The sequence below is a fragment of the Mesocricetus auratus genome, unplaced genomic scaffold (assembly GCF_017639785.1).
Source record: "Mesocricetus auratus isolate SY011 unplaced genomic scaffold, BCM_Maur_2.0 Super-Scaffold_100010, whole genome shotgun sequence".
Taxonomy (NCBI): Eukaryota; Metazoa; Chordata; class Mammalia; order Rodentia; family Cricetidae; genus Mesocricetus; species Mesocricetus auratus.
This window is the reverse complement of record NW_024429194.1, coordinates 58886603-58911129: the sequence shown is the minus strand read 5'-3', so window position 1 is coordinate 58911129 and position 24527 is coordinate 58886603. Positions and strand designations below refer to the sequence as shown.

At 42.5% G+C, this 24527-nt stretch overlaps 1 protein-coding gene across 4 annotated transcripts in view; it reads left to right on the top strand.

The window, feature by feature from the left end:
- Positions 1–24527, top strand: part of Nab1 (NGFI-A binding protein 1) — a 43840-nt gene that overhangs the window by 2178 nt on the left and 17135 nt on the right. For 3 of the 4 annotated variants that reach the window (XM_040752669.1, XM_040752667.1, XM_040752668.1), the window contains exons 2-4: positions 7066–7900; positions 19302–19435; positions 20753–20804. In XM_040752669.1, the coding sequence (XP_040608603.1) occupies positions 7085–7900; positions 19302–19435; positions 20753–20804 (1002 nt within the window). In that variant the 5' untranslated portion in view covers positions 7066–7084. 4 annotated transcript variants of the gene reach the window in all.

Below are 24527 nucleotides of genomic sequence, written 5' to 3'. Positions count from 1 at the left end.
TGGTAGAAGAATAGTGTGGTTATTATAGTAAGTGCAGATTTCCTTTCTGATCTGACATGTTCAATAACTCATAAAACAGTAGAATATACTCTCTCATCTTGGTAATGGAACAAGAGGGAAATTTCAGAAGTTGATGCTGGGGAAAAAGCATTAATCCTCATCTTGAGAATTCTCACAGCTAAAACATATCATTAAACTTTCAAATAGTATGTCATTTTTCAACACACTGTATTTAAGGGCTGTGTATTCATTTACATGGTGTGTTAACACTTCTCACAGAGGAACTTCTGAAGACCATCAGGTTTATACGAGTATACTTTTTGCCTGCAGTCTATCCAGATGCTCTTAATGCCTGTCAGATGCCTTTCCTATTGGCGGAAGCAGACCCAACCGTCATGTGAGATGCTAGTGTTTGTGGATAATAATGTGTAGCTGTGTGATTTGTCTCTCTCTAATTTTAATAAACATGTTTTGACTTTCCCTTTGATTCTTTGGACTGAATTAAAAGTGGTCTCTCAAAAAGCTGTTCCCAGTTTCATTCAGAATTGAGGGAAGAATCCATAGGGAAGAGCACTTCAGTTTTCCCAAATTAGCATGAATTCATTAGAAGCCAAGGGTGTAATCCATAGCTGTGTGAGAAAGAAGACTTGAGATTGCCTTGAGTTAATACTTACCACTGTGGGCTCGAGGGTGTAGCTCATGGTAGAGTGTGAGCATCAACAAAATCCCAAACAGGATGGACATCACCCTATGCTTTCCAGTGAGTGTGTCTAGGGGTGTCTTTTGGAACTTGGAACACACAGTAACTGATAAGTATCCAGGAGAAGGCTGCAGTCTTAACCCATGGGACACGTCTGAACCATAGCTGAGCCACATGTAGATGTTTTTAGCTTTGAGTTCTGGATTCTAGTATTAGAAATGAGAAAATGCCATCTCCTACAGGCTCCTCCTTTCCTACTTTGAGTCTCATCATTTGCCGTGGTTACTGCTGGCATGTCAGAGGCCTTAAGGCCAATGCGCTCTTCATATTTAAAGTTTCACTTGTTAAGGGCAGCAGACCTCACTTAGATGCTAACAGATAAACAGTCTAATGAAATTAATTCCCCTTTATCTGTAAGCGATGCATGCCATCTTCACTAAGATTTAACATAATGCTTTCTAAGAGGTTGTTATTAACTCTGAAACCTTGAAGTGAAAACTCAGGCTATGTTGCATAAGTCATGCCTTACCAAGATTTTTTCCGCTTGGTTCCTCGCTAGTCCTCGAGTATTCTGGACTGCCACAGACTTCCCGAAAGCATGTAGAAGATATATGCTGAGGTTCTCAATGTGTGTGTGACAATCATTGTCACAGCATTGAGGGAAAATATGTAAGAACAGACACGAATCTGTTAAAGGTAATGATGATTTAGGAGATGCTTTCTGTTTCTTTGAGACACACTGTATTGGATTTTTAGGAAGACAGGCAAAAATGATCCAGGACCTCTCATGATCCAACTAAATTCTTAAAAAATGCTGATTTAAGGGGATGACTTCATGCACAATACATGTTACTCTTCTGACCACGTTCAGTTCCTTACTGGATACATAGCCTGTCAGGAGAGTCTGTACCATAGTCCTTTGTGAAAGTGAAGCATTTCAGATAAGAGAGAGAGGATAGTAGATAGAGGTGTGGCTGGATTGGAAGTTTACTGGGGCAGCCATTGACTGAGGTATCCCTTTCGAGATACGAAAGGAGGCTGCTGACTGACTCACACATTGGGTTTCACGGTACCGAAGTCTATAGAAATAGTATTCCACTTAGAACACTGCTGAGAATGAAGGGGAGGTAAAGATTAATGACACCTCATTTGTATCCGCAGCGTGCCTGTAACCAAACAGCACCTTGTTTTCAGAGCTGGGTTAAGTCCTTCATTCTGTAGCCCCTTTCGTGTAGTGGTTATCGCAGTACTGAAAACATGGGCTTCTGCATAACTGGCTCTTCATGAAGGACTCTTTTCTCTGTGTCCCTAGACCTGCCTCAGAGCTTCACAAGTTGGAATAAGTAAGAAATAACTGGAAAGGGTGTTGGGCAGAAAGGGAGGAAAACATTACTGTGGGCAAGTCTGAAAATCGAGAGAAAATCTATAGCCAGGCTGTGTATGAACATTTTTATGGGAAAGGCTACAGGGGAATGCCCAGGACAGGTTTGAAAGGCAGGTTTAGGTGGAGGATGCCAGTATGAGTAGTTTAGATCACTTGTGTTAAACAGTGGGGGGAGCTTGCGGAGAAGAGTGAAAAGCCATGTCTTCATTGAAGTGGGGGCGGGGCGGGGAGGGGGTGGAGCAATGAGAACCAGAATGGGGTGCTTTGGGAAAAGAGAGAACGAGGCTGATGATGCAGCCTAAGTACATGCAGATTTAGAAAAAGAATTGGAGGAAACAAAGATGAAACATTTTATTAATCAGAGAAATAGGAAAATTGGTGCAATGAGAAGGATGGGAGGGGTTGCAGGTCTGGGAATTGGAAGACAGGAGGAAGAAGAGACCATGCCTCGTTTTGGGGCTCACCGAGCACGATGTGGTGGTCCTCGGGTTTGGCAGTCCCTTGGGTGATGCCAAATTACAATCCAGAAGAACAATTCAGGCTCATCATTCTCAAGTATTTCAGGTCTGAGAATCACCTTTTCAAACAAAATCCTGTGAATACTCAGGATTACTTTACTTGAACATTGTTCATTGAGAATACATGGAATGTTCTCCTAGTAACTGATTTAGTTACACTTTAGTTCACTTTGTATCTTATGAAGTTAGAAAAGTGTTCTTAATAATTCGTAATGAAAACTTCATTTTTGCTTTGAGATCTCTTTGTAGTGACTCCATATTCTGCCCATGAATTACCCCCACCAAGCCACAGGTTCTTAAAATACAGGTCATGACCCCATGCAGGATCATGTAATTCAGTGTGTGTGGCGTTGTAGATTTTGGCAATAGTAAAAGGTTTATGAACTCAACAAGAATCAGAAAAATAAATAAAAGATTTAAAATTACAGGTGTAATGATGCTGAGACGCTTCTTTACTGAGGCCTTGGTTCTGAACACACACACACACTCACACACACTCACACACACTCACACACACACTCACACACACACTCACACACACACACACACACACACACGCACCTTTGAACCGTATAGCCTTCGCTCCACAGAATATCCACAAGAGCAACTAGAAACCTGTTGACTCACATTTGAGACTGTTACAGTTTATGAATTACATTGTTTTTACTGTACATGCAAAGCTTTCTGCTTTTATAGAAACTAATATTTTAGATGCAGAAAACAAAGACTGTTTTTCTGCCATCCTTCTGTAGCGGGTTAGTATCTAATTAGCATGTCTGTGGATTGATTATATTAGGATGTTTGATTTTAAAAATTGCTGTTTTGAGTTGCTGACAAGTTTTGTACATACACAAATTTATTAAATAAATTTTGGCTTAAGATTGGGACAGAATTACTAACCGTTTCTGAAATGGCCCTAAACACACTGCTGCCATTTTGTTTTACATATTTATGTGAAGCATGGACGATTATAACATAAGAATATTGATCAGCTCTGAAAATCAGTGCAGGTGCTGTGTGTCCTGCAGCTTCATAAACTCAAACAAGATTCACTCTTTCTATAAAGACAGGCACTCCACCTCCTCAGTATGTAAATTTGCTTTCATCTTTACTAAATGTAAAATTACATGTTTACTTAAAGAATTGTTTTTGAAAAAGACTTCCTTATGGTTTATTGTCAGTAAATGTTTGGCTTGTAGTCACACACACACACATACACACACACACACACACACACACACACGTAGAACAAGTTGAAGAAATCCTGGCCAAAGCCACAGACACAGATTTGGTGACTGACTGCAATAACAGTTGACCCTTGGGTGTAGGAGAGACCATGAAAGAATAATGCGACAGACGAGAAAAGAGATGAAGTTCAAAACTAGCGGAGATGTTGGTAGTGTTCCACACCTGTACTGAAATCTCAGCACTAACGAAGGAGGCTGTGGCAGAGGACCACCTAAGACTAGTCCAGCCATCATAGTAAATTCCTTTCCATGCTAACAACATCTTCAAAGAGTGCCTGAACTTAGAATATAATGAGGGAAGGAAATGAGAGTGCCCTTACCAGAGTCAAATGACAATGTCTTAGGGCACGGCAGATGGCAGGGAGATTGTAGGAGAGCCCTGATGAAAACTCTGTAGTCCCCTGAGATTTTGGATAGCCCAGTGGGTCCTGATACAGCAGGCTTGATGACCGTGAAAGCCCCCCTGTGTCTTACCCTGAATCTTCAGCCCCAGCCCTGGAACATTCTGTTCCCCTAGCAAAGTAAGAGATGAGCTGTGACCAGACAGCTGTTCATTCCACTTAGCACAGCCTGAACCAGGCAGGTGACTGATGCTACTCACTGAGCTGCTGTGAGAAACATTGTGTGAGGTTTAGGATCATCGTGTGAGGTTACCATTTAGTGAACAATAAGCAGTCTAGAACTAATTCTTATTTAATTTTTTCTTGTGGTTTTAAATTCGTCTTTCTAATGCTGTGGTTCTTCTTGTAAGGATTGCATGCTTTACAGGGGCAGCAGGGCCTGGGTTACCTTTGGGAAACAGCAAGGATGAGTCAATGGTTTCTTTAAACCATGGGTTTTGTGAAAAGGCCAGGCTCGACTTGGTGCTCCATTAGTGTAGTGGGGCAGCCAGGCACGGTCACTTTTCGCTTAGTGGATTTATTGAATCATCAGCTACCCGCATGTGTCAGTGTGTTGGGACCCCTTGATGCCCGGCTCAGAGAGACTCAGGCACAGCTTCTTTTCAGCTAATGTGACCTTCATATTGACGCATGAATGCTCCCAGGTTTTGTGGAAACAGAAAATCTCATAGGAGTTTTAAATCGAATCAAGCTAATGTATGAAGCGGTGGGTGTTTAAATGATCGCAGCGGGCTTTGGAGGAGACTGTGCAGTCTCAGCAGGAAAGCTTGGGGAGAGACCTCCACTCCCCACCGTGCAGTGCTGCAGGTGCTGCAGGTGGGGGTCTTCAGAAAGCCTCCTGGGGTTCTGAGTAGTATGTCCATCTTTTGCTTGTTATTTTGGTTTTGGAAGTGTACACCTGTTCCCACCATTCTTTACATAGTTAGCTGTTTTCCCAAGTCTGCAAGGACTTGCTCTCAAGAACTAGGAGGTTTGGTAAAGTACAAGAGAAGGGATAAGACTTGAAAACTGCAATTTTGTAAAACCATTGCCTCAGAAGACTACAATCTAAGTTCAAGTCTTTTGGGTCCTAAGATCCTTTAATATTTGTATATTTGTCTAATAAATACTCTTTTTCTCTCATTGTTATAAAATGACTGAAAGGTTCAGTTAACCTAAATGTTATCGGGAACTGTTTCCTATAGTCCATGATCTGGGAAAAATACGGTGAGTTAGTGTAGCCTTTGGTCCTGCAAGGTTGCAGTCCTCTTCCAGAAAAGACTGCATATACATACTTTTTTTCACGTGGATTTGTTTTCTCTGTACTAGTGTCAGAGCATGCAGAGCAGCTGCAATAGGTAAGGTTTTTTTTTTTTGTTTGGTTGGTTTCTTTTTTTTGCTTCCGCCCCAGACATACTCCTGCAGTCCTTCTGTTTGCTACGGTGTGCTTCAATGCACGCTTAAACATGCAGGTACTCTCAAGGCTGGGTTTTGGGGGCTAGTGTCCAATTCTGTGGTAGACCCTGCCTAGATGGGTCCTCACTGAGGTGACTTAGAAGACAGAGGCTTTTGCTCGGAGGAGCGAGATGGTTGGACAACAGTGGTAGACCTGAGGTTCTGAGGCCTCAGAGAGCGTGCAGTTTTTTGTAGATGTATAGACTGAGAATCTTCTTGTAAGTTCGCATCATTTGCCAAATCCAGAGTCTCACACAATGAAGCTGAGGGACAAAAGCACACTGGATGTGTTTCCTTTTCAGGTGTCAGCAGAAGCCACCGGGCAATCCTTAATAGCTTTTCAGTCTGTTGAAAATTCATGAGACCATGCCTAGTGCATGTAAATAGAGAGCCATGGAGTTGGAGGAGGTTGGTAGTTGATCGGAATGTGGGTTTCAGGGGTCCCGGGAGATAGTGCTGAGCAGGCAGTTCTTAGGTAATAGACTCCTTACGTAGTGGGGGTGGGGGACGAAATTGTCATTTCTGTAGCATTCTAGTTGGTACCTTTTGAAAACAGGTCAGAACATGGTGACTTTCTGTCTTCCAGTGTGCTCCAAGCACTCTGCTTCTGCTGCCTCCAGGCATCTGCCCTCTGCAGTAGAGTTGCCCCCCCCCGTGGTGTGAGGGTGTTGCCCCCTTTCAATTTATGGGTGTGTTGGTCATAAGGTTGCTTTGTTTAGTGGGGTACTTGCCACCTCTCCTTCCTTTCCTGAGCTCGTGGGAATTGTTGATAAATGACAACTGCCCCTTCCTTATCCCATATGTCTGAGTGATCACACATTTCACAGCTCCTTCCCTCACCCCACCCATCTCTAACTATGCTACCTATTTTCTTACCTTCAATTCATATTGAAGTCTCTTCACTGGCTAAATTATACATTGAGGTGCGTAGTGTTTCTCAGGGGGCTTACATGAAGATTAGACATAATATGATAGTGTTTATCATGTTGCCGGGCACAAACAAGAGTTCAGTGAATGGTATTGTAATGGTTTCTTTCTTCCTATTAATTTTTATTCCTCTTTATCACCATGTCCACACCGTGAAGGGAAGAAAATGTAAAGCTGACAATGTGGGATAAACTCTGAGAGCATTGGTCTCGGTTCCCAATCCGTGTTTAGTGGCTGTTCTCCTTTGAAAACATAGGTCAGTTTAGCGACTGACTTTGAGTACAGACTCGGATAAAATATGTGTGTTGGGAGAGAGCGTGATTACCTATCAATTGCTCTGCAGATGCGTGGTGTCTTGTTCTGCCTGTGTTGCCTGTCTAAATCTTGCAATGTCTCAACCCACTTATGAAGCTTGGCGCAAGTGTGGTGAGTCTTTTCTCTCTTCTGTTTGTAGGTTAAGCCCATCCACAGTAATGGCCACAGCCTTACCCAGAACCCTGGGGGAGCTGCAGCTGTATAGAATATTGCAGAAAGCCAACCTGCTTTCTTACTTTGATGCCTTCATTCAACAAGGTGGTGATGATGTCCAGCAGCTTTGTGAAGCTGGTGAAGAGGAATTTTTGGAAATCATGGCACTCGTGGGCATGGCAAGCAAGCCCCTTCACGTTAGAAGGCTACAGAAGGCTTTGAGAGACTGGGTTACAAACCCTGGCCTTTTCAACCAGCCGCTGACTTCCCTTCCCGTCAGTAGCATACCCATCTATAAGTTACCAGAGGGATCGCCAACGTGGTTGGGAATATCCTGCAATAGTTACGAAAGGAATAGCAGTGCGCGGGAACCACATTTAAAAATCCCTAAGTGTGCCGCCACCACGTGTGTGCAGAGCTTGGGTCAGGGCAAGTCAGAGGTGGGGAGTTTGGCACTACAGAGTGTCAGTGAATCCAGACTCTGGCAAGGGCACCATGCCACCGAGAGTGAGCACAGCCTCTCCCCAGCAGACCTGGGCTCCCCGGCCTCGCCAAAGGAGAGCAGCGAGGCCCTGGATGCTGCCGCCGCGCTCTCTGTGGCTGAGTGCGTGGAGCGGATGGCCTCCACACTGCCCAAAAGTGACTTGAATGAAGTGAAAGAGCTGCTCAAGAACAATAAGAAGTTGGCCAAAATGATCGGTCACATCTTCGAGATGAGTGACGAAGACCCACACAAAGAAGAGGAGATTCGAAAGTACAGCGCCATCTATGGGCGATTCGACTCCAAGAGAAAGGATGGCAAACACCTCACATTGCATGAGGTAAGGAACGTGTGTGTGTGTGTGTGTGTATGTGTACGCTGTTCCCTGCAGATAGTTTGCTGATGGCTAACCTGTGTGTGTCTGTGTGTCTGTGTGTCTGTGTGTGTACATGCTGTTCCCTGCAGAGAGTTTGCCGATGGAAAGGATGGCAAACACCTCACATTGCATGAGGTAAGGAACGTGTGTGTGTGTGTGTGTGTGTGTGTGTGTGTGTGTGTGTGTACGCTGTTCCCTGCAGATAGTTTGCTGATAGCTAACCTGTGTGTGTGTGTGTGTGTGTCCGTGTGTGTCCGTGTGTGTGTGTGTGTGTTTGTGTGTCTGTGTGTGTGTGTGTCTGTGTGTGTACATGCTGTTCCCTGCAGAGAGTTTGCCGATGGCTTGCCGGGGAGGAACATCCCTAAAAATACTGAAGTGTGCCAGCTCTCTTGTGAGCAGGTTGCCCTAGGGTCGTCTTGTGTTGAACTCAAACTCATTTGAGTTTTAAATTTGCGGTGTAAGGTAGCTTTTGAAAACTGTCAGAATTCAAGCAGTGAAGCATAAACTTTGTATTTGCAAGGTGTTTTGTCTTTTAGTTAAGAAATAAAATAGGATTTTGAAAGTGGAATACTTTCTAAATACTTTTTTGGCAAACCTTTTTAAGAAAACAACAACAAAAACGACATAAAATGACCAGAACATAAGGCAGTTTCCAGCTAGTGTGGAAAACAGAGTTGTGGTAGATGAATGTTGGAGGTGCGATTATAGTTTTGAATTTTGCTTTGGTTAGATGCCTGGTATACAAAGGTCTCATTGTTTTATCTCCACAGCACTTTCTCCAGCAGTTCTGTTTAAGCGTGCATATGTGCATGTATATATACACACATATGTTGAATGTTACCTCCTTTGTGTATGTGCATATATCTTGGTACTTTCTTGCTTCCTCTTGTTATCTGGCTACATCGATCTTGAAAATTCAGTGCACATGTAAGCTTGTCTTTGCTGTGATCTTTTCTTCCAAGCAGAATGGCGTATCCATTTCCTTTTCATCCTGTGTCCACCTTTGCCACGGTGGCTCTAGAACACTCTGTTGTAGTGTTTGTACCCTGGTCCATCCCTTGCTGCCTAATGGCTTTTCTACTTTTTACCCCTAGATCCTAATGTATCCAGTGAGTGCTTAGAAAATGATGCATTTCAGAAGTGAAAAAAAAAAGACTTTTGTTGGTGAGATTTTTTTAAAATAAACACATTCTGAGGAATAACCCCTCAGGAAAAAATTTAGGTTGAATGTAGTATTTAATTCAGTATTGTGTTCTTTCCCCTAGTCTTGCCCTTTAATATCAAAAGGTACATACATTCTTTATGAAGGTATTCTGATACAGAAGGATGTAAATTACTTACTTGTACACTTCCAAAGAGTTATCTTTACGTGTACAGACATGAGGTCATGTTCCACAAACCGTTTTTCCAAATTCCCTTGTTGGTGGTGAAACACCATGCTTCCACAGAGAGCTGCCCAGTTAGTTCACTGTGGGATGAATTATGGGCCAGCGTTCACCTTAACTCTTCGTTTCGCAGGGTCATTTTGGTTGTAGTCAGTTTAAAACATTTACATATACTAGTATGTGAACATTATGGCATACACTTAGAAGTATTTATTATTTTTAATTAAATCTATGGGTCTCTTGTATAGGTATATGTGTTGGTGCCCATGGAGGCCACCTGTGTCAGATCTCCTTGAGCTGGAGTTATAGGCAGCTGTAAGCCACCTGACATGGGTGCTGGGAATTGAGCTAGGGTCCTCTGCAAGAACAGTATGCACTCCTAACCATTGATCCATCTCCAGCCCCAATTACCCACACCCTTTTTACAATCTTGTATGTATCTTCTGTGGGATGGATCCCGACATTTAAACTGTGGGATCAGGGAGTATGCAGATGTGATGTTTCAATCTACTGCTAATTGCTGCTAAATCACATCCTTAAAGGCAGGAAACATTGTGCTTCCATCATTGCTATGAGAGTGTCTGTTTATCCGCAACTTGCTAGTAATGAGTTTTACATTGTAACCTTTGCCAGTGTTAACTGATTAAAAACTTAAAGCTCAGATTTTCATTTCCTTGCTAGAGCGATGAGTTTCTGTTCATAAAACTCTCCTAGTAGTGCAGTTGTCCTTTTAAAAATTGATTGGTTCTGGGCCAAGTGGCACACACCTTTAGTCCCAGCACTCAGGAGGCAGAGACAGTCTGATCTCTGAGTTTGAGACCAGTGTGAAATACATAGTGAGTTCCAGGACAGCTAGGGTTATATAGTGAGATCCTGTCTCAAAAACAAAAACAAAAAATCAAAACCAAAAGACCAAACAAAACGAAGATTGGTGAGAACTTCTTATATTTTATGGACATGAACCTTGTCTTATATAATACTGTTTCTCCACATGATCATTCTTCCTCTGACGTTTCACTGTTTTACTTAGTTGTATTTGTTGATCTGATCCTGTTTGGTGCAGCTGGGTTTTGTGTCCCTCTCCAGCATAGACTGTATAAACCCGGCAGTGTTATGATACCGTCGGCCACATAGAGGAACAAGTACTTCTGTACTCGCACGTTACAACTTTTCTGGGCTTTGTTTTGTTAATTTTATATACTCTTCCTATCCAAATAAAATTCTAGATACATTTATCAAGTTTCTAAAAGGTGTGCTATTTTAGTTAGAAATGTTTTACCGTGTAGGTTAACTTGGTAATAGTTGGCATATTTATAATAATGGGACCTATATGGGAGTACGGAAAATGGTTTTCCCTATTTAGACCTTTTACCTTCCTCAGTAATTAATTTTGTAATTCTTTTATTCACATATATTTTGTACATTTCTTATTTGGTTAAATTCTGTATATGTTGAATGTCTATATTAATATATATTTAATTTTTTCTCTGCTTTAAAGGTATGAGTAGATATGAAAGGATGTGAGAATTTTCTTCCCTCACTGCCCTTTTAATGACTGTCACTAGTTGGTTTTCAGCAATTTCACCAGCTGGCCTTTTAAAAAAGGTTTTGGATATGAAGGCTGAAGTTTATGACCACAGAATTGTGTAGCAAGAATGACTGATCTGAATGGGCCGGTCTCTTTTGGGATTAGCACACGTAGTTATTGGGTGTCAGCATGTGCCCTGTTTCACAGGAACTCGTGCACCTGAGCGTTTGGATGTTCTTTTATTACCTATAAATGAATAAGGGTATCCAGCAAGAAAACTGTAATTCATATGAAGGGGGTGAAATGTGTTGGTGATTTTAGTTTTATGTTTTAACCTATTTTTAATATAACTTAAAGTTTTGCACATGAAGCACAAAGTTGAGTAAAAGAACCCACTTTTTTATCAAAGTAAAAGTGATTTTTACATGATTAATATCCCTAATCAATTTCACTATGAAAAACATCCTTAAATTAAACAATTTAAGGGAATTGTTTTTATGCCAGGCCTTTGCTGCAGGGCTCTTTGCTAAATAGGTATAGATGGTGTTTAACTCTCATGGGGCTGTCCTAAGTCTCTGAATGACCAGCATAAAATGGGTGCTGGCTGCTGGGAGGCGGGGCAGCACTGGGAGGCGAGGGCAGGACTGGGAGGATTGGGTGAGGGCAGGGCTTTTGGAAAGCCAAGTGCTGGGTGCTGGTAGGTAAGGGCAGAGCTCTGGGAAAGTCATCTTCGGATCTTCTCTTGGACAGCTCTTGTTACTTGGGGCTCAAGTGTGTGAATCTGTCAAAACAACGTGGATGGGAACAGAAGTTAATGAACCCAGCTTTCTCCAACTCTCAGACTCTCTCAGAGCCTGGAGAACAGTGAGAGTCTGAAATTATGAGAGAATAAAAGGTAGAAATGCTGCTGTGACCTTTCAGGCATTATGAAAATATTAACTATGTAAATCAGAGAAAGACTTTTTAATATTTATAAATATTTAAGAAGAAACAATGTTACCAGTTTATCTTCAGCTTCCAAATAAGGAAATATGTGACTTCCTTAGCTCCATCTAACTGTTCTGAGAGGTTTTTTGTTATTGTTGTTTTTCGTTTTTATAAAAACCTTTGATGCTTTTCTTTAAATCTTTCATAGCCAAGTGTTGTCTGTAGTTAGTAGTGTTTTGTAGTGGCATCTCTGACACCAGGCTGGGAAAAGTCAACTCCAACAAGTCCATAGGTTTTTTTTTTTCTTGTAAACATTTTTGTATTTGTTCCCCAAAGCATTAAATCCTCTACAGTAAAGAACTACACAATAGAACATTGTTCTGTGCGTTCAAAGTTAAAGAGTAGATTATTGGTGTGCACATACACCACACACACATAGTGCCGGGCAATGCCAAAGCTTAGAACCACTCACACTCTTGGTGTGGGGCAGGTGCTGAAGGGCCAGGGACAACCCCAGGTGTGGTACTAGGGATTTCAGCAGGCAGAGATCTCACCTGTCCACACGTGCAGTAGGAGATAAGGTGGTGACGAAGGCAGGCGGTGTGCTGCGGATCTTGAGTCCATGGATGATAAGAAATAAACTGAAAACTGGAAACCGCAGGGACTTAGCGTGCAGAAACATAAGCACATCAGCGGTTTGCACTGCACAGTATCTGTCAGCTGATCAAGGGACTCTGGAAAAACATGGCAATTATAGTTCCACCAAAACTGTGGGCACTCGGCTGCTAAGAAGTCACCAAGATAAAGCCCCAGGCCCATGAAACAGTCTGCTGCCGATTCAGTCTAAGAATCCAGAGATGAGATGTTGCAGAAGATTCCAGCAGTTTGGGTTTCCAGAGAAGAAACACTGGATCTGGGACTCTCCCAAACAAGAACACGCAGAGCAGGTGCTTTTCGGCTCCTAGCACTTGAAAAGAGGTTTTCTTTGGATGGCTTTAAGAAATACATTGTAGGGCTGTTAAGGTAGTCTGTTTCTTCTGGAATCACCTGGTAAGTTTACATTTTTCTAAACATGTCGAGTAAATTTGTCTTCAAACACTGGCACGAAGTTATTTATAGTTTTTTATTACCTAACCTAATCTATATGGTCTCTCTCCCACCCTTGCCCAGAAATTCAACAGTTTTTCTTTGAGCACTGCACAAACAAGGGTCAGCAGGCCTGGACTGGCCTGCCTCCTGTTTTTTGTGGATAAACTATTGCAAAAGCCCATGCCTTTTTATGTAATGTCAGTGGTTGCTTTTAAGCTACAGTGGCAGAGGTAGACACCCAGCCTGTCTGGCCTGTGAATCCTACCTAAAATGTCTCTCTGGTTTACAGAAAGAGCTCGTTCTATTTGAAGTACTTGCTATCTTCATTGAGGTTTTTGGTTGTGTCGTGTCTATGGTCTCTTCTAAATTAAATTGGGTGTTGGGTTCATTGATGTTCATCAGTCTTACATTTCTGATTTAAGCTGTTAGAACTCTGAGTTTTCACTGGGCATAGCTCCGTTATTATTCTTGAAGTTTGATATTATTATTTTCTTTTTATGATTTCTGACTCATGAAATTTTTAGAATTTTTGTTGTTGTTGTTTCTAAACTGGAATGAATTCCCCCACCACTGTTATTTTTTCTAATGATTTCTGTCTGAATTACATGGTGGTTGGTTCTCGGTGCCATGAGAGTGCTGACAAGTAGGCTTGGTGGCAAGTTCCCTTACCCACTGGACCAGCTCGCTGGCCCTGTTTTTGGTATCTGATTTCTTTGACTGAACTCACATTTTATATGTTTAAAAGCCCCCCCAAAGGAAGTAGCTTTCCTTAGCAGTTATCTGCTTTTGCTTCTCTGAGTTAACAGGGATACAAAAACATGGGGATAAGTTTTCAACTCAATTATTGTGAGTGAATTATGGGTGAGGACCAAGAGGCTTGTGTCTGCTGTCTTCCACATAGCTTGGAGGCTCAAGGCAGGTCATTTTCCCTGTATGCCCCTGGGTAACAGCTGATTTTCTAATGCCAATGCTTGGAGCTGTATGGAAGAGCCCAGCTTAGCACCCTGGGGAGCACCAAACTTTGCTCCTTGGCCCTTTCCCCTACTTTCCAGCCTTGTGAAGATGGAAACTTTTCATCTGGTTTGGACACTGCATCCTTGCTCTCTGAGGCTCTGCCATCTTTGTTTTTGCTCACGAGTTACTCTTTTTCTGGCCTAAGAAGCATGTCAGGGAATGTCCCTGCCTTCCTGCCTCCCCTCTCTGCTTGTTTTACTCAGCATTTTTGTTTGTTTGTTTGTTTTGGGTTTAGCTTTTATTGTAATTTTTCTGTTCTTAAAACATCCTGACAAAAGCAACTTCAGGAAGGAAGAGTTTAATTGGAGCATGGTTCATCACTGGCGGGAGGAAGTCCAGGCAGCGGCACAGGAAGCAGCCGGTCACAGTCAGGAAGATCAGAGCAGTGGGTGCTCAAGACCAGTTCCTTTCTGTCCCATCTAAGACAGTGGTTCCCATCCTTCCCAGTGCCACGGCGCTAACACAGCTCCTCATGTGGTGACTCCCAGCTATAAAATTATTTCATTGCTACTTCATAACTGTAATTTTGCTACTGTTATGAATTGTAGGGTAAATATTTTTGGAGATAGAGGTTTGCCATAGGGGTCATGACCCACAGGTTGAGAACTGCTAATCTAGGCTCTCAGCTCAGGGAATGGTGTTGCCCACAGTGAATATGTCTTCCTACCCCAACTAGTCCAGTGGTAGACACACCCGGAGGCCTATTTCCCAGGTCTCATCATGCTGACTATTGAAATTAACCATCACATTTTGTTTTGCTTTGGGGAAGGGCAATCATGGTCTTTGTCCTCTTTAATGTCAAAAGACAAAGTTCAGGTGCCTTTTGAGCCTCTCTGTCATCCAGCATTTGCCAAGTGTTTTTATGTCAACCATTCTTCATTGACAGTTACAGTAATTTGGTCACTAAAGATGAGCATGTTAACCACAGTGAAAGAAACTGTCACAGAATCAGTTAGCCACCTTTTTCTGAAGACAAAGATAACTGAGTTAAAGTTGAAGCTCAGCCATAAATGAGAGTGAATCTTCAACATGATGATAAAAATGGACTCTTACTATTTGGGGTTATGAAAATAGAAATTAGGAGAAATGCATAAGCGAATTACTTTTTACTTTGACAAAATTGCAGTAGTGGCATTCAGCAAAAGCTAGCGGTGTCAGAGGTAGCAACTGCATCTTTCTTTAAAAGTGTATTAGTCACTGATTTGCTAATTATTGTCAGGTAGAGGCCATGAAATATATCACTGACTGTGGTGATATATTATTTATGATTTATTAAAGCTTTCCTGAGGATTCAGAAAGCAAAGTTAGCCACAAGCCATAGAAGCCAGGCACACACCTTTAATTCTAGCAGCCAGAAGCTAGGAGGTCTTAATCCTAGGAGTCAGGATTAAGAAGTAGATAGATCTCTCTGAGTTCAAGGCCACCCTGGAATACATGAGATTCAATCAGTCTAAAGGAGTAACAGCTCACACATCTTTAATCCCAGCACTAGAGGGGTATAAAAGATAGAAGCAGGGTCTTCAGCATTCATTCTCCAGCCACACTGAAGATAGAAGTATTCATTCTCCAGCCATCTGAGGCTTGGTGAGAGCTCTTGAAGGCAAGATTCAGCCTGAGGTAGATGTAAAAGGCTAGTGGCCAGCTGCCTTGCTTTTCTGATATTCAGCTTGAAGTTTGAACCCCAGTATCAGTCTTTGGGGAATTTATTTAATCGTGTTATAACTGACAGACGGGTTGGAGGGAGGGACTCTGTAATTTAGCATCTTACTACACTTGGGAGTGAGCCAGGGATCTCGATCCAGTCTTAGTTTTCTGACAGGAGGGTCCTGTAGAGCAGGGAAAGTTCCTCCTACTTTTCCAGTCTGTTAGAGTTGAAATCCCATGACAGTGAATGTGTTACGTTGTTTTCACTGCTTGTCAGTAAGTTTTCAGAAGATACATAAAACAGTTTTCAGTTTATGTTGAAAAACTATTTTCTGTGATTGCACCTGAAGTGTGGGTAATTGAGGTATCTCACTGGTAATCCAGGAATTCCCATAGAAATTTACATTTGTGAGTATAAAAATGGCTACTTAGAAAGCATTTTGAGAAGGATCCTCTTGGACACTGTAGCAGCAGGCATGCAGAGCCTGCAGTTCAGGAGGCATCATTCTGTGAACTATGTTTCCCTTTTCATCTCAGTAACATTGTATCCCTCCAAAAGCAGGGACCAGGCGTGGTGGCACATGCCTGTAATCCAGTGCTGGTAAGTGGAGAAGGAGGATCAGGAGTTCAGGGCCATCCTCTGCTACATAGAGTTTGAGGCCAGCCTGGGCTACATAAAACCCCACCTCAAAAGCAAGACAGAAGACAATGACAAGGAAAAAAGAAAACCCTTAAGGATGAATCTGGTCCTTGCTGATGCTTTAGGGGAAAGGAGGAAGGCTGTTCGTCTTCCTGCTGGGCGCTTAGTTCAGTTGAGAGCTTACCGTGGAATCCCAGGCTTACAGCCTTGCTGTCAGTAGTAATAAGAACCCTCAGGACATGTGCTCCAGTGCAGTTGGAAATTAAGTGCTCCAAAGCACTTAATGTTAGGAGTTTATGTCATACTACATGCCATAACACATGATGTCAGGCACTTGTGTTATGCTACATATCATTAAGTGTGGTGTCAGGCACTCGTGGCATACCACACACCATAACGCATGTCGTCAGGCACTTGTGTCATGCTACATGGCATTAAGCATGATGTTAGACACTTGTGTCATACTACATCCCATGACCTCTTCTGGGTGGATTAAATGCTAAATGGGAAATGTGAGGTTGACTTAAATAAAGGAACCTGTTTCTAGAGAAGGAAGAGCACAATTCATGGCATCTGTAGTGCTTTGAATAAAAGTGGCTCCCATAGGCTCATACTGGTGTGGCCTTGATGGAAGATGTATGTCACTGGGGTGAGCTTTCAGGTTTCAAAAGTCCATGCCAGGCCTCAGGCCCAGGTGCTTGCTCTCGGGCCCCCCCCACCCCTGCCCTTTGATCAGGATATAGCTCTTAGCTACTGCTCCAGTGCCATGATAATAATGGGCTAAACCTCTGTGCTGGCTAGTTTTATGTCAGCTTGGCACAGGCTAGAGTCATTTGAGAGGATGGAACCCCCATGCCTCCATAAGACTGGGCTGTAGGCAAGATTGTAGAGCCTTTTCTTCATTAGTGATTGATGGGGGAGGGCCCAGCCCATTGTGTAGGTAAAACCACCCCTGGGCTGTGGTCATGGGTTCTATATGAAAGCAGGCTGAGCAGAGCCAGGAAGCAGCACCCCTCCATGGTCTCTGCATCAGCTCCTGCCCTGGGGTTCCTACCCTGTGTGAGTTCCTGACTTCCATCACTGGTGAACTGTTATGTGGAAATGTGAGTGAAATAAAGCCTTTCCACCCTAAGTCACCTTGGTCATGGTGTCTCGTCACAGCAGTAATAACCCTGACTAAGACACCCTCTGAAACTGTAAGCAGTTAAATACTTTGTTTTGTAAGTGTTGCCTTGGGCATGGCCTCTCTTCACAGCAACACAACAGTGACTAAGACAGTATCCAAAGGAAGAGCTATAAGGCTATTGAAAAATGTAAAAAAAGGGACTGGCATCACATATGATACAAAGTGAAAGCTCAGCTCGGCATGCCACTAGCAGTAGATTTTAGAAATAACTCAGATATGTGAAAGGATTGATTTCTAGTTGATCAATGCCATATATGAAGTAGGTAAAGTTTTTAAAAGATGGGAAGCAACATGAGGCAGGGTTCTAGGAACAGTCTCCCTGTGAGTGTCCATGGTATTATTTAGAGAAGTTTCTAAAAAGGGAAATTGTGTTAGGGCATAAAAAGTTAGTAGGGGCTGACAATGTGGCTTAATGTCCGAGAATGGCTTGCTGCTCTTAGAGAACCTGAGTTCAGTTCCCAGCACCCATGTCAGGCAGCTCTTAGTTGCCTGTGAGTACAACTTCAGGGGACCTTATACCCTCTGCACACATGGGACATGCACTCAAGATGGATACATATAAATAAAAATTGATCTTAAAAAGTCTTATTAAAATTTAGTGTGTTCTATGATCTAACAAGTCCATTTGTTAGAGCTTATGCCAAATAAATAATTAGATATGCATGCAAAGAAAGATGCCTACTTGTGAATATCCTTTTCTGCTTGTAACACTTGAAGAATGGGCATTATCTGGGTGAGGTTGAGTTCAATAGTGTATTGCTCTTTCCTGCTCTTTAATATGTATAACAAAAATGACATTAGAAAGGATTTTAAAATTCACTGATCAGTCAATGATATTTACTGTGCTTTGAGCCCATATCAGGTGCTGATGTAATTGTATCAAGTTTCTGTCATAAACCATGGTAAGAAAATAAAAGGTACATTATTATGTAAATTAAAAGGGACTTGGAAGTCCTTAGTGTAGAGAAATAAGAGAAGTTATTAGCAGTAAAGGTGAGATGCCTGGGTAGAGAGAAGAAAAGGTCAATGTCTGAACTTTCTAATTAAAGCTAAACAAGAAGGAAACATCAGTAGTGGCTTTCCGCCAGGTGTGGCTTCTCACTTTTCTCCTGCGAGAGCTTCTGAGGCGGTGCTGTCTTCCTGCTGCACACACAAAGGCTTGGAGACCGAGCCTTTTGTTCGTCCAGACTCACACACCCGTGACTGAGTGGAGGAACAGAATTTACCTGGGTCTGTCAGTACCCAGCCCTCTTCCCGCCACTGCCCACACTGTGATGCAGGACATTTCTTACTCTCTAAAAGAAGTCTGGTTTACCCACCAGTAGTTCCGGCATCTGCTTGGCAGAACTGTAGGGAGCACACTGACTTGTTAGGGAGCTCCTGTGTGATTTGCTGTGTTAAGTTCTAGTACAGGCGTCTGATCAGCCAGTTGTAATGTTGGCGGTCTTTTAAGAGTTATTGAATGGAGTAAATATAAAATGTTAGTCGCTGAGATGTCACCTTTCCAGTGCCACTCTGACTTGTCACTACTTTGCTGCTTAAGTCTTCTGATCAGGGATGCATTAGGAATTTTCACGTCAGTTCGGGTGAGACATGCTGCCAGCTGTGTATGATCGTGTTTAGCTAACAAGGTTGTCAGCATTTCAAAAACCTGATTTTTTGGATTTTTTTCCATAACAGAAATGAGATGCAGACTATTTCTTTATCAGTCATAACTCCCCCTACCTAGTCAAAAATGCAGAATAAAGAATAAAGTAGGTAGAAGCAAGGCAATTATTTCGAATTGTTTGTGCTCCAGAAGACAGTGAGTCAGCTACCCGTCCCTGCAGCCTGACAGGAGAGGTAACGGGGGATTTTATGATTTATTCCTTCCTATATGATGTGAGTTTTTCACAGTAAGTGAAACATTCTATTATCTAATTTTTGTGAACCTTTTGTTTTTGGATGCTTAGCTCACTGTTAATGAAGCAGCCGCTCAGCTCTGTGTGAAAGACAATGCCTTGCTGACGAGAAGAGATGAACTTTTTGCCCTGGCCAGGCAGGTTTCTCGAGAAGTCACCTACAAGTACACTTACAGGACCACCAGGTAAGTCGGGAGCAGTGCATTTGCACGTTGGGTAGGGGCAGAGTTTGAAGCATCGTTCATGGATAGACTGTGAGTGTCTCAGAAAAGGTAACATAACCAAATACAGAATTAAACACTGCAGTGACTTTTTGAAACATTGCTCTAAGAGATTTTTTAAGTTAAATTATTTTAACTGGCTCTTACAAACATTAAACAATGCATCAATAGGTACCATTTGGTATTTGAATACCTGTATACATTGTATGATGTTGAAATCGGTTGTTCAAGCATTTATCATGTGTTCTTAGTGAAGACATCCCAAAGCCTTTCTCTGAGAGTTGAAATAAATAAACTGTATATAGTCTATCCACAGCACTACTATGTCGTGGCTACTGGGCCGTCTGACCCTAACAGTGGTTTTTGTTTTTGTGTAATCCTCCTCTATGTCCCAACTTTTGAAAGATGCAGTCTCTAGGGCTGTAGTGCTCTGGCTGTGGTGTAGACATTCTGTCACACGGATCTTGACTTTGACTGTGACACTGAGGTCTCTACAGCCTTCCAGACACATGTACACACTCACTAACATCTGGAATTGGTGATAGCTGTGAGGAAGCTGGTTCCTTTGCAGGTTGTCTAAGAAAACAAGATCTCACTGGCACAGTCCCTTTTTGGGTGGATTCTTGGTTGTAGTCTTTGGTTATTGAAAATAATGCCACAATAAATAAAATTGTGTTTTGTCCATTCCAAGATATAATTTCTACATTTTAGTGTCTTTTTACAATGACATGTAAATTGGATTGACTTCTCATAATTTAGTTGACAAGAATTTATCAAGGTGGTGACTTAAAGAATGGATGTCCTAGTACTGACAGGTGCCATGTCATAGGTGTGTAGTGTGGCTCTGGCATAGCCAGGTCAGACTGTCTGAATTGTTGGGAGATAGGCACAACACATCTTATTTAACATGACCGTATGCATTCGTGTCAAATGACAATTTTAATCATTTTATCTGAAATGGTTCCTGCTGAACTCTTAAAGAGACACATTCCTTGATACCTATTTCTTTCTTTTCTTTTTTTGTTATGAAATACTGCTTTCTCTGGTAGAGGTCTTTGAGTTAGAGGCTTTAAAAAGTATGTAATATTGCCTACATATCCCCTGATATTAACTTGGAAATGATGAGACAGTCTCTTCCTAAATTATGTAAATGGTTACTGTATGTCATTTTTCCTGTTGTGGTTTCAAAATTAAATATTCCAAGGGAACATTTCAGACTGATATCACTCTGTAATAAAATTTGTTATCTTCTCAAGTGTTTTCTTTCTCCCTTCCCTTTAGGTTAAAATGTGGTGAAAGAGATGAATTGTCTCCAAAGAGAATTAAAGTGGAGGTATGGATGCATGTTATATGTTTGTATGCTAATAAGTTTGCTCCATTTATAAGATCACCAAGACTAATGTAAAATATACTTAGTGTAGGCAAAAAAGAATGACCTGCAATTTAGTAAAATATATATATATATACTCTTAAAATCAGTATAGAATGTTGTTATCCTGAAGTATCTGTAGTAATTCCAGTGAACAAACCAAAGAGATGGTTTTCTAAGGATGCATTTTAGATTTTATTATTTTTATGTATGTGGTATTTTGCCTGCATATATGTTTGTGCATCACATATGTGAAGTGTCCCATGCAGGTCATAAAAGGGCATTGGATCTCTAGACCTGGAGATCCATCCAGTTGTGAGCTGTCATGTGGGTACTGGGAATTGAACCCAAGTCCTTTGGAAGAGCAGCCAGTGTGCTTAACCACTGAGCCATCTCTCCTGTCTCCCCTGCTTCCCCAGGAGATTCTTAAAGTGAAAGTGTATTGACTAGATTGATAGCGAGTTTATTGAAGGTTGATTTACAGATCAGTGTCTTACAGACTTGAGTCTCCACTGGTCAGCCGTCTCATTAGCCTCAGGGCACTCAGGAGCTGGCTTGTGGTGCTTTGAGTTCTCCAAGGGAAGTGACAGTTGCAGAAACATCACTGCCCTTAAAACGTCCCTCGGGGAACCCTGGTTGAGACTGTTACTGTGATTTTCACTTGCTAGTGGTACGGTGAAAACTGAGGGAGAAACACAGTGCTTCTTTTAGGATTCCTCTAAGTTGAGAGTGGTTTCAGAACTGCCGTTCTTCAGTTTGGGTGGCATGCCTTTTCTGAGGCTAGTCTGCAGCCGGGTGGAAGTTATAACTGGGCAGCTCCTCTTCCTTCCTCCTCCTTTAGGTGGGGACATGGGCTCGTGCTCTGTGGTCCATCCCATTATTTAATTCCAGGTTCCAACAGATAAGCTGTGGTTAACAACTCCAAATTCCCATCACCACGTTATCCTTGCCTAGTGTCTGTGTGGCAGAGTCCTTTATTGGTACCGAGTCAGAATTACCTTGTAAAAGCAGATTTTTATCTTGCGTAAGCCCTCAGTGGCTTTCTGTCCCTGTGAGGAAACCTAACCTGTAGTCAGCTCCAGCTTGCTTCTCTTTGCTGCTTTGCACGGCTGTTCCCACCCGCAGAGACTGACCAAGCTCAGTGTGTACCGCATTTACCACCGCCCCTGTTTTATGCCTGAGCTTTTACTCCCTCGCCTCCAGTTCAGGGCATGGGGCTCGTGTCCCCCAAATCAACCTCTGGCTGTGGTTCAGCGTGTTTCAAACCACATGTGACTACTTGGAATTCCTGAACGTTTGTGTTTATTGTTGGTCTGCCCTGCTGGCGAAGAAAGGGATCTAACCTGTGTGCCTTCGACTGCATGACGAGTTGATAGCATGGGTTTGCTTTGAACAGGCACGGATAACAGCTGTTGGATAAAACCGTGAATAGCTGTGAATGAGTATTTGTGATCCCTTAAAAAACGTTATCCTCACGTAAGAATGCTCAAGGAAGTATTTTGTTCCCAAGAGACAGTTCTCTTTTAAGTTGTGTCCCTGTTCGTCATCTTGCCCCGATACTCGCTGTAAAGGTACTGTTTGAGACGGGTCAGTCTCAGATACCACTCAGGAGGTTTGCTGACATTGTCTAACAGGCTATGTGGAAAGATGGTGAGACAGTTAATCATACTGCACACCAAGATCATGGCTGCCACCACTGCCAGAGTACAAGTGATGCAGCCACTGCCCAGTCTGCTTGTGCTGGAGCATTTGAAGAAGAGAAGGTTCGGATCTAACCAAACGATGACTGCTGCCGGGCAAAAGCCTACCTGCCCTTTTTCAGCACTGGATCTCAGTGTGGTTATGACTCGGTCTGCTCTTCATGTAAGCCCAGCTGCTCCACATGGAAATGTGTGGTCGTGGCTGATTGGAGCTGCCAGCGTTTCTTGACCGTCTCAGTGGTCCTGAGCTGCAGCTTAAGTTCTGTCTGCAGTATTTGGGGCTATTACATTATCTGTGAATTTTTAATTCCTTGAAACACATCTCACTGGGATAATTTAAATAGTTCTGTATGATTGGCTCATCATTTTATTAGGGTCACAAAGCCACTTGAATAGTTTTTGATTCAGAATTAAAACGATCAGTTTTGCCTTTTCCTGTAAAAGTTCTAATCTTTCCCAAGAAAGCCAGTGACTAATTCACTCAAGTTTCTGTAACACAAAAAAGTAAAAGACCCAGAGACTGATGTCGGGGCTCAAACTTCAAGGTGAAACTCAGAAAAGCAAGTAGCGGGCCACTAGCTCTTACTGCTGTCTCAGGCTGAATGGGCTGATCCTGCTACCTCTCCTCAGCATGACTGGAGGGTCCTCAGCGTGACTGGAGAATGAATGCCTTATACCGCATACTGAAGACCCTGCTTCTATCTTTTATAACCCTCTAGTGCTGGAATTAAAGGCATGTGATCTTTATTCTTTTAGACTGACTCAATCTCGTGTATTCCTGGGTGGCCTTGAACTCATAGAGATCCATCTGCCTCTTAATCCCGAGTCCTAGGATTAAAGGTGTGTACCACTATCTCCTAGCTTCTGGCTGCTGGGATTAAAGGTGTGTGCCCAGCTTCTATGGCTTGTGGCTGACTTTGCTTTCTGAATCCTCAGACAAGCTTTAATAAATCATAACTATCATTACAAGTCTTTTTACAACTCATGTACATCCTAGACGCCTAACTTGTTCCTAGAAATAAGAGGAAACCTTAGCTTGAATTTAGGACAGTGATTCCCTTTGTATTGTTTTGTTGTTTGTTTTGCTTAGTTTTGTAAAGGCACCTAGGAATTGCTGTCAGTTACTTCCAAGTGTGTCCTGTATGCAGTATGTGTTGTGACACGTTTCACAGTCTGTGACCTGGCATAGGCCAAACCTGGCTGTGTTCTGAGTCATGTTTGGGTGTTGGAGCTGCCCATGTGCTTCTGGAAACTGATCCTGGAGCAGATAGTATTGGCTGTCTGGGGTCTGTTTCCTGGAATACGTGTCACCAAGTAGTAGTGCCTTGCGAATGCCTGTCTTCCATGAGGCAATTCTGAGAGGGAGACTGTGGCATGTGAGTGGGGGCTCCGTTGGGGAGGTATCGTCTGAGCTGGGTTTTAAAGAAGGTAGGAATGCCAGTGGGCATTCAGGATGGTATTGTAAAGATCGACTGAGGGGAAGACAAAGACAACAAAATACTAATCATGTTTACAAAAAACGATAGGTAGAAAAACTTGTCTAGAGATGTGCCTGGTGCAGAGAACCTCATAATGAAACCTGAAGCCAGGGACATTTTAGAGAACCCTATGAACCTGCTTTACTCTCCCTTTAGGAAACTTTTTTGTGCTTCCCAGTTTTTTCCTTATCTGAAGATAGTAACATAAAAATAAACCTGGGACAGACTCCCAGTCGTCTAGGCCAAAATCAACGCAACAACTGCTTCTCCACCTTTGCTCCAAAATCTCTCCCAGCTGCCAGGAAGCACACACACAAGTTGTTCATTTGTTTCCATGTGTAACAGAGTGGCTTTGTTTGCAATGAACAACAACAAAAAAAAATGAAAAGCCGGGGGAGACAAAAGTGATGTCAGAGTAATTTGACATGTTAAGGAAGGAGACAGTTTTGCCTGCCGCTATCGGTGCTTGGATGTATGTAAAGCAATGTTGTCTGTGTCCAGGGCAGAAG